General features: G+C 35.5%; 1 protein-coding gene across 1 annotated transcript; it reads left to right on the top strand.

Annotated features, from left to right (window-relative positions):
- Nucleotides 1-836: 836 nt before the first annotated feature.
- LOC108367194 (farnesyl pyrophosphate synthase-like) lies at nt 837-7,059 on the top strand. The gene is made up of 8 exons (XM_017621789.1): nt 837-919; nt 2,594-2,788; nt 3,875-3,969; nt 5,684-5,754; nt 5,839-5,979; nt 6,045-6,406; nt 6,475-6,701; nt 6,834-7,059. Exons 2-8 carry the CDS (start codon nt 2,601-2,603, stop codon nt 7,016-7,018), a joined length of 1,269 nt encoding a protein of 422 aa, XP_017477278.1. The 5' UTR covers nt 837-919; nt 2,594-2,600; the 3' UTR covers nt 7,019-7,059.
- The last annotated feature ends 3,262 nt before the right edge of the window (nt 7,060-10,321 follow it).

Genomic DNA, 10,321 nt, shown 5'->3' on the forward strand with positions numbered 1-10,321 from the left:
GATGCTCTGACTTGCAATTAGATTTAGAATTTTGCTCTTGTGTCAGAATATGCGCTTCATTTGCAGTAGCCGTACCCAGCCAGCATTTAAAAAAATGATTGACTCAAACTCCAGGCTCAGCATGCAAGTAATTTAGGAAGGCTGCTTTTAAAAGTCGTATTTGACTCACCCGGTTAAAAAAGTAGCAGCTCATTTCGCGTTAGAATGGAGTTTTATACTATTTTTAAATGAAATATACATTTATACTATAAATTTTTAAGGTTTAGTTTAGCGAAAAATATATCGCTGAACCCAAAAACTTCAAAGAGTAATATCTCAGGTACAAAAAGAAGGATAACAGAATATATTCAAATATATCATCGACTTTTCTGAGCAAAAAATTTTTTCTGCTTAGAAAATCTCGAGAATCTAAGGCGATGGAACAAAACTTATGTCGTATTAAAATTAAGCGGTCCCAAAACCTTTGGAAAATTATAGTTTGGTCTTAAAGCCTGGAAAATGTTTTATTCTCAAACATTCTTCTATGCGAGTCGCCAATGCCGAGTCGATTTTTAATGCACGCACTTACATACATACACACATATCTACTAATAATTACGAGTATAGGACTGAGTGTGTACGAGCATGCGTAGAAGTTTATGAGGATCAAGGAAACTGGTTTGTTTTTATTATCTCGCATCATTATCGGTAAAATATATTAATATTTATATGTATATAAAAAAATTGCAAAAAAAAGTACTGCTGTAGATTTCAAATACTAAGTGAAAGCTTCTGTTCGCCGTTGCTTGTTGTGCGAATGCGTTAAATTAGCAAGCTTCAATTGGAATGTTTTTTAAGACAGCTAAACGTCGAGTTCTCAGCACAGTTGTATTTTGCCTTTGGGGCATTTGACTTGTGCATTCATTCTTCAAATAAAAAAGTAATTGTTAACATTTCAAACATAAACACCAAAAACGAAACGGTAACGAAAGAAAATAAGCCTTATGAACAAAAAAATAAGCAAGTGCTTTTTCTTAAAATTTCGAGGCTTAAATTTACAAGGCGATTTAAATTCGCTGAATGGTGATTTAACTCAGAATTGCATTTGTTCACATCGACTTAATATTTTTGGGTCGCCGTTTACGACGCGACGAAGTTTTAGTCTCATATTTTTTAAATCGTTAAAATTTGCGGTTTAAGCGCGTTAAACCGGGACTTATCATGTTTTCGGCATTTGGCCAAGGTTCTGTCATTTGGATGTTATCGAGAAAAAGCTTCGTTGTGCCATTGCTGTGCATAGAGTCTGAAGGGGCGAACTGGCCTTCGTCGTCATCATCGAAATTTAGTGCGAGACCTTCGATAGTTACCTCAATCGCAGCACGTAACTCTTGCTTATTGCCGCTTAGCTATTGGTCAATATCGGGTGGAGGCTTGCCCCCGCCGGTGAGGTGACGCGACAGTTTATTCGCAGCGCAGCCTTTGCGGAGACCAGCTTTGTTAATTTTTAAGTTGGCTTAGGAGATTCTTGGCTGAACGGAATGTTTATAAAAGCACAGAAAACTAGAAAACCGTTGCAGAATGGGGAATGGAAGCGTTTACCTTGGAAATCGGTGACGAATTAAACTCCTTTACACTAAATCACCATGCTTCCTTTTATGCTCGTTGTTTAGCAGATTTGTAGTTTTGTCTAGCAGCACCTTTCAGTGCCTTTAGCACAGGATCGGACAGCAAATTCTGCTTAAAAAAATTTACTACACAAAACTTACTAGGAAAAGGCACAGTTGAAACTTTTCTGTTTACGAATAGAAAATTTTTAATTAAAAAAAGCGTCGTAAAATGGCATTCAGCTCATTGTCAGCAGCTTAAATTTCAGTCATAAAACACAACTACGACTCATCGCAAGTTTGATTATTTTTGTGAACAAATTTAAATAATGCATCCGGGTTTCAAACGGAGTTGTATTATAAATCGAGATTTAAATAAATCGAGTGTCTTGAATTTCAATAACTCGTAGTTAAAGGACGTAAGAGCAAGTTTGTACGGGCTCTAATCATCAATAGTTTAAATCCTATTGAAATGTTGTCTAATTGATACACTTAATAGATCTTAAAGCCTGATTATGGCAACTTAACTTAACTTAACGGAACGTAGAACTTAGAGCATCAAAATGAAACAGATTTCGACGTGGCATTAAGTTACGTTAAGTTTCGGCTGTTCAATTATAAGCAACACCCATTTAACATAATGTTTAAGAGAGAGCCGTAAGTTACGTTAAGTTGCCATAATCAGACCATAACTATTCCAAACACTCTCGTTTCAAAGGCAATAGCGTAGACCCTAGGGAATAGAAAGTAAATGCCTTTAAACTCCTCTACGAATAACCCTGACCTAGAGCCAAGCTCTAATCTATGTCCAGTTACAGTTTTTGAAATATCCTAATCTGATATCCGGCCCAGTCTACTGTCTGTTTATACATAACTAGATGCATATCGTCATCTTAATTCACAAAAGCCCTAACCAACACTTTTTTCGAAACTGCGTTTTTCACAGATTTTGCTTTATTTATGCAGTTAAGGTAACGATTTGCACTCATTAGTTATTTTATATTTTTCAGATTAAAAATGGCTTCACTGCTGCATAAGTTTTCCAAAATGCATACAAGTATAATTGCGTCTGCTAGTGCGTGCCGCATCAACAGCAGTAATATAAGTCCTTCGCATCGGGCAATCTCGCAACGCCCGCCGACGTTTGAGACTGAAAAACCGACCATTAATGCGGAGCGTAAACATAACTTTGCGAGCACAATACGGTAAGTTGGTGTTAGCCAATTCGGAACTATCCTAAGTTACTACTAAAGCTGTTCATAGTCGCCTTAGTTTCGACTTATCTTGCTAAATACAAATTTAAATTTAGTTTGAGCTGCAGCTGCAATTAAGTCGTAACTAGGTATACATAAGTATTTTATTAAATTAAAGGAAAAAAGACAAAATATGTAAAAATTAAGTTGGTTGAGCGTGATTTTGATAATATTGAACATGAAATTAAATGCGTATTGCAATTCTTTTCTTTTCTTTTTCACATCACTGCGGTTGTTCTTATTCTTTTGCATAAACATGCAATGAAAGTAAAAATTACATAAAGTGATCATCCGTTATATTTTTTATTAAATTTAATTTTTTTCAAAATATCGTAAAGAAAAATCGGTACATTTTCAAACTCGTTTTGCTATATTGTAAAGCTAAGTTAAAACTACTTAGTAGAAGTCTGAAATGCGACTATGAATAGAAGTGAATTTTAAGTTGGTACTTAAATTTAAGTTGCAAATTTATTAGTTTCGACTAGTAGCTGGACTATGAACACGTGCCAATAACACCCTAAATTTACTGCATACTCACCTACATACATATATAACCATATGTATGTACATTAGATCGTACAAGCTAATACAAAAAATTCGCGTATACCCCAAAAGTCTTATTTACATTGCAAGCCGACTTCGAAAAAATATTTTTTTTTGTTCGAACCTAGGGGTCACTTTTTACTTTTTTTAAATACCCATGTTCAAAGATATTCGAGCCACTGGAATAATCAAAAAACTTCCTTAACAAAAGTTAATTTGCTTTTGGAGAGCTGTAATTTACTGACATTGTGGTGAGGTCAATAAACTTAAAAAAAAAGTATCTTCGATGCAAAAACATGGATACATCATACTTTAAGAACTGCCTGTAAATGCGAAAAATGTATAAAGGCGATCCATACATCAACCAAAAATTTTTTTTGTGCGGTCTAAAGTACATATGTACGTACATTGATTTTGGTCGTTAAAATTGGTTGTTAGGCCAAAGATAATGGATACGTTGTAATTATTTTGTTTATTTAACCAACTTTTATTTAGCAAACAATCAACATTAGAAATTCAGCCTGCTCAATCCCAACCGCGTTTGACAATGTCAAAGGACGAGATCAACCAACATTTGGCTGTTTATCCAGGTATGTAAAATATTATTTCGGAAGTCTTCACTCAGTAGGCCCAAAAATATGGAGGTCAAGTTCAGGGATTGGTAGATATCTGGCACACTTCCCAGTGGTAATTTAACCCCGGTTTTGGCTAGCATATCAGCCCGCTCATTCCATGCAATTGCTTTGTGTACTGGCACCCAGTAAATAGCGACTCATCTGTTAATGCTGAATTCATCTACCGTTTAAAGTCTAAAAAAACAACATTAAATCATCATTCTATTTTCAATAGAAGAACTTCAAAATCTACAGAAAGTAAAATAACTTATAGTTCTCTAAAAGTATCCAGCATTTAATTCGGTTCTCTATACTAGGAATTTGGATTACGAAAGAAGCGGCTTCATACCCTATTTTTATGAATACGTAATCAAAAATATACTAGCCCGTTTCTCAGTTGGCCTCATGGATTTGCTATTAGGCCGACTTGATTTGCTCTTGAACCTCAGACACGAAAAACCTTCCAATAGCTATGCTCTGATTAGAATCCCATCGCCGCTTAAACGGTGTTTGCACTTTGGTACAGGCCTAATCAGGACAAAGAGGACACTAGTATGGCTAAGCTCACGATGAACTCGAGCCCAGTAGTTCTATTTGGTGATCTGCTTCCCAAAAAGTGATGGAACAGCCATATACGACGTCGATGGCATCGGAAATTGTTTTACCAGTGGGAGCTACGAATAAGGCAAACCACTTAACATCCGGTATTAAAAAGGTTTGTGATGCTTCCATGATAAGCAATTCCTTCAGCAGCACGGAGGAGCGATCGCATGGCAGACCTGCGGCGGCAATGCAACAGAGCGAGGGGAAGCTACCAAAGAGACAGGGCACGAGGGACGTATGTAGACCAACACTCCTTCTATAAGCGTACGTGAAAGAAGCTGAAACAAGCTATAAAGAACAGCAAGCAAGAGTACTTCCAGAGCGTTCCCACGACAGTCGGGTCTACGTAACCGGAACGACCCAGATTTATATCTGGCCAAGGACTGTCAGTCCAGCAACACTCCCCAAAAAGTCTTTGAGGAATTTGTATGCTGCTACAACAACAACAACAACTTCCAGAGCATTTTCAATAGCGTAGACCAAGGCCAGTTGGAATTAGCGTACAAAGTGGTTAAAAAAAAAGCTGGAAACTTCAGTGCGGTTTATATAACATGTCCCGAAGAGGCAGAGCAAACGTCGAAGCTAACTTTTACAAAAGGAAAGAGTATTCGTTAGTGCATTCAACGAATGCTTTGCCAATGATGTGTTCCTTCTTATTTATATGGAAACAAAGCGTTTCCCCTACCCAAGGCTGTTACTTCACCGGGAGATCCTTCAGCATATCGCTCGATTGCTAGTTACGCCTTGAAAATTTCTAGTACGTGTAATAAGCAATAGACTAGCTGCAGCAATCGAGGCAGGTGGAGGACTCTCGGATATGCACATCAGTTTTAGAAAGACTAGATCCACTGTAGGAGCGGTCATGTTAGTTAAACCACTGGCGGAAGGGCGATCAGCGCAAAGCGATAGAAATACAATAGACCGCTCCGCTCCGCGCTACCGCTTGGTAGGAGGGAAATTGAGCAGGGGTGGTTTTTTAGTACGATGAGTCCCATACTTATCGGCTTTTAATTATAATTAATAACTATTATACCTTAAAACCTCCTGCTATTTTTTGTACTTTGCCGACATCTTGTCTCGTTTACAGATGTTGTGGATGAGCTTACTTCAATAGCGGATAGGTATAAATGCGAAGATGCTGTAGAATGGTTTAGAAAGGTAAATAGTATCTGCCTAATTTTTCAACTCAAGTAACTTCACAGATACGTATATGTGCATACATATATTCTCGTTGCTCGACAGGCTTTGGAGTACAATTTGTCGTTGACCAATACGAAAAATGGCCTAATTACCGTTTTAACTTACAAAAATCTAGCCACAGGTGATCAACTCAGCCCGGAAAAAATTAGATTGGCGCACTTACTTGGTTGTTGTGTCGAAGTGGTAGCTATTTGTCAATTAGCTTTTTACAAATTAGACAAATTTTTTACAACTTCCTTGATTTTCAGCTGCATTGTGTACTCTTTATTACCGATGATATAGTGGATAATAGCACCACGAGACGTGGTAAGCCATGTTGGTATACGCTAGAAGAAGTAGGACTGAATTCCATAAATGATTCGCTGATGATTGAAAACGGTATCTATGAATTTCTTAAGAATCATTTTCGTCACTTGGATTGTTATGTGGAACTGCTCGAACTATTTCATGAAAACACGTTTAAATGTATATGCGGCCAATCATTGGATATGATCATAAGTAGAAATAATGTCCTTACCTTCAATATGGACACATTCAATACGATTGTGTATAATAAAAGTTCCAGCAACTTTTTCTATTTGCCCGTAGCGCTGGGTTTAAGTTTGGCGGGGTGAGCAAGAATTTGAGATACTCGCAAAATGGATATAGGTAAATGGTTTTTAATCTTTATCTCTGTAGCGTTAAGGATAAAAAGGTTTACGAAGAATGTGAAGCCATTACTTTTGTCTTGGCCACTTTCTGTCAAGTACAAAATGACTACCTCGATTCTTTTGGTAATCCGGACTTTACTGGCAAGATCGGCACAGACATACAGACGAACAAGTGTTCCTGGTTGGCGGTGGTTTGCTTGGAAATAGCTAACCCCGCACAGAGAGCTATTATGGAGGAATGCTATGGAAAAAATGGTAGGTATAAAAATAGAAAAACTATTTAAACGAACTCAATAAATAAAACTAATGGTGAATTTAAATATACCCGATTTGTACCTAAAATAATAGTTGAATTAATTTAAAATAATCACATTTTCACCATTTCAGATCGACAGAAGACTGCACGTATTCAAGAACTCTACGAAGACTTAGACATGCCACGCATCTATGCCAAATACGAAGAAGAAACGTACAACAAGCTGGAGATACGTATTAACCAAGTATCGAATGTAGGAGTGCGTGACACTTTGCTGGAGGTACTGAGACATGTCACTCTGAGAGGAGTCAAATAAATAGTAAAATACTTGACAATCTAGCTGTAGCCTATATAATAAAGAAGTTAAACAAAATAAGTGAAAATAAATAAAAGCTTCTATCATAATTTGTGGGTCAGTTTGGTTTCTTCACAGCTTTTATCCCGTAACTGAGTTACATACTTTTGTACATAGTAATCCCACCACGATTACTTCTAACTGGTTGGCGTTATAAACTCTTCAGCGATGTTGACAGAGTCCAACATAGCCTGCCTTTACTACTTCATGTTAACTGGCGCTAATTAGATCCGCCAAGGGAGGTCAAGTTCCTCTCCATCACATTAAAATTTGACTTTAATTTTTTCAGTCAAATATAAAAGCAAAACTTGACTTTTATTTTTTTGAAGATTACGTTCGAAAAGCATTTATGGAAATAGGTACCTATAAGGACAAGCGCATTGATGTTGATACGGACCTTATGGATTACTGGGAGAGTAAAACATTTATATGTCCCCGACTAAGAGATCTGGCATGTATTATACATCAAGTGCCAGCGACACAAGTTAGTGTAGAACGCGCGTTCTCAACATTAAGATCATTCTTATCGATTTGCGATACAATTTTTCGGAGCAGAACTTGGCAGCTATGTATATTAATTGTTCAATTGAATTCCGAATCATTCATGTAAAAAGGTAAATAACTCAGAGCTCAAATTAAAGAAACTCAATATATGTATTTACAGAAAATAACAAACTGCAATTGAAAGGATGTGCATTTTTTTTTTTAATAAAATATATTTTGTTGTGAATATGTAAACTGCTATTTTGAGTCAAAATTGGCTAAATTTTATATAAAAAGAATTAATTAGATAGTAAAATAACATCAAACTTAGAGCTGCCAGACTGCTGAAAATAATAATCGTTTCAATAATGTTATTTTTTTGAATATCTAGGTATGTTAAATTAAACTACATCTTTGGTATTTTTCTAGCACATCGAGATTTCTTATTGGTGACATGTATGTACATTAGACTGCATCACCAAAAAAAGTTGCGGTTTTTCCGCCGGGATTACACAATTTATTACATTTTAAGACGTCCATCAAAATATTCCGGAAAAATAATAAGATTTAAGTGACCTGGACCGATGTGAAAATACCTCCAAAAATGGATTTTTTTATGAATAAAAATAGTTTCTTAAAGAACTTTTTGAAAAAAGTCCCCTCAGATGACAAAACAGATTAAGCTTAAAAAAACTGCATTAAAATATTTAAAAATCTTTTCAACTGAATCGTAAGTTTGATGCTGTTTTTTTTTACTTTTTTCAAAGATTGATTTACGAAAAACTTGAATAACTGGGCAACTGGACTATTCTGATTTAGACTTATGGGATCTCAGTAGAAAGGTATTTTCACACTTTTTTTATTTCTGTCAAAAAAAAAATCATTCGTGTCCCATTTTTTTTTTTTTTAAATACCAACACATCTTTATTCATCTTTGAATGACGTTCGTTCATCCTACCTTTTTCTTTCATTCCCTGAATGAGTTTATTAGCAAAGAGTGTAAGAGTAAAAAGGGTGAAAAAATACCTTTCCACCGACATCTCTTAAGTCTAAATCAGAAGAGTTTAGGCTCAGTTATTAAAGTTTTTCTTATACCAAACTTTGAAAAAAGTTAAAATAACACCATCAAAAATCTCATCATTACGATTCCGTTAAATTTTTTTTTTATTTTTTTTAATATTTTTATGCAATTTTTTTAAACTTAAACCGTTTTGTTATTTGAGGGGATTTTTTCAAAAAAAAATTTAAGAAACTATTTTTATTCATAAAAAACTCCATTTTTGGAGGTATTTTGAAATTGGTCCAGCTCACTTAAATCTTAATATTTTTTCGAAATATTTTGGTGGACGTCTTAAAATATAATAGATTTTATAATTCCAATGGAAAAATAGTACCGATTTTTTTTTTGTATGGGGAGTGATGCAGTCTAATGTACATACGTATGTATATTTTGTAGAAATTTGCATGAAAAGACAAAAGTAATTAAATTGGAATTTAATTTTTACTTAAGAACCTAACTAAAAAAAAGTACCCATTAAAAGGCTAAGTATGTAAATCAGAAAATCTTATACATATATGTAATTTCGAAGTTAAAGCTAAGAAAATTGATAAAAGTTATTTTCTTAAGATAAGTATACACAGTAGAGAAAAAAGGCGAGACTTGAGATAAAAATCTCGCTAGAGACGTGGAAACACTCAATAGAGCTCTAAAGCTAAGTGTACACGGTAGAGAAAAAACGCAAGATTTAGACAAAAATCTCGCTAACTGTGCAGTGGAATCAACCAGCCTCAGGCCGTTATCATCCAGTCCGGCATTGGGGCTCAGTTTTCCGACAGTTATGCCAACCATGCCTGCGTTTGTCACACTGGTATTGAAGTTCCAACCAGTGTTGCCATTTGAGCCGTTTTCGGCTAGATTTAGTCGGTTGAGATAGCAAACAGCCGGAGAAATTTCGGTTTAACCGGTAGCCAATTTGTTAGCCGTATTGTAAAAAAAAAATAGCCGTTTTTAGCCGATTTTGCTATTTGCCTTGTTTTCTTAAGATTCAAATATATATGTTTCCCGTTTTGACTAAGCAATCCAAAATCGTTTTTACTTAGTTACCAATGTATATGTAGTTAGGTCCTCTATGTTTTCTCCACTTTTCTGTAAGCTCTTGTTCTTATACGCTCTACTAGTTCTGTAAGCTCTTGCTCATTGTAAAAATGTACAAAAAACAGTCAATATCTTACCGTAGTTTTGTGATAAAAAAATATACTAATAATCAAATGGCTACTAGCCTTATCGCATAGAAAATTTTCATGTTAGGCAGGGTTATATAAAATTGGGCCGATTTCGCTAATTTTTATTTTAAGCGTATATATTTTTTCTAAAGAAGGCCGTAAGTCCGTTTAAGGTAAGGGAAAATTGATATTTTCAAGCAATATGTACACATACATATGTACTTTTTTATACCCGAGCGCACTTGTGCACAAGGGTATATTAATTTTGTTCACATAACGGTTGTTTGTAACAGCCAAAACGAATCGAGATAGATATAGACAAATGTATACATAAATGATCAGGATGAAAAAAGAAATCGATTAAGCCATGTCTGTCTGTCCGTCCGTCCGTCCGTCCGTCCGTCTGTCCGTCTGTCCGTCTGTCCGTCTGTCCGTGTACACGATAACTCGAGCAAAAATTGAGATATCTTAACGAAATTTGGTATGAAGATTTCCCTTAATCCAAGGTAGGTTGGTATTGAAAATGGGCGAAATCGGACTTTAACCACGCCCACTTCC

The sequence above is a fragment of the Rhagoletis zephyria genome, unplaced genomic scaffold, assembly GCF_001687245.7.
Source record: "Rhagoletis zephyria isolate East Lansing unplaced genomic scaffold, Rhagoletis_zephyria_1.1 Rzeph_scaffold_02579, whole genome shotgun sequence".
NCBI classification, from domain to species: Eukaryota; Metazoa; Arthropoda; class Insecta; order Diptera; family Tephritidae; genus Rhagoletis; species Rhagoletis zephyria.

Coding starts and splice junctions, on each gene's coding strand:
- LOC108367194 (XM_017621789.1), top strand. CDS start 2,601: ATGGCTTCACTGCTGCATAAGTTTTCCAAAATGCATACAAGTATAATT. Junction 2,789..3,874: donor AACTTTGCGAGCACAATACG/GTAAGTTGGTGT, acceptor ACTTTTATTTAG/CAAACAATCAACATTAGAAA. Junction 6,407..6,474: donor CTGGGTTTAAGTTTGGCGGG/GTGAGCAAGAAT, acceptor TTATCTCTGTAG/CGTTAAGGATAAAAAGGTTT.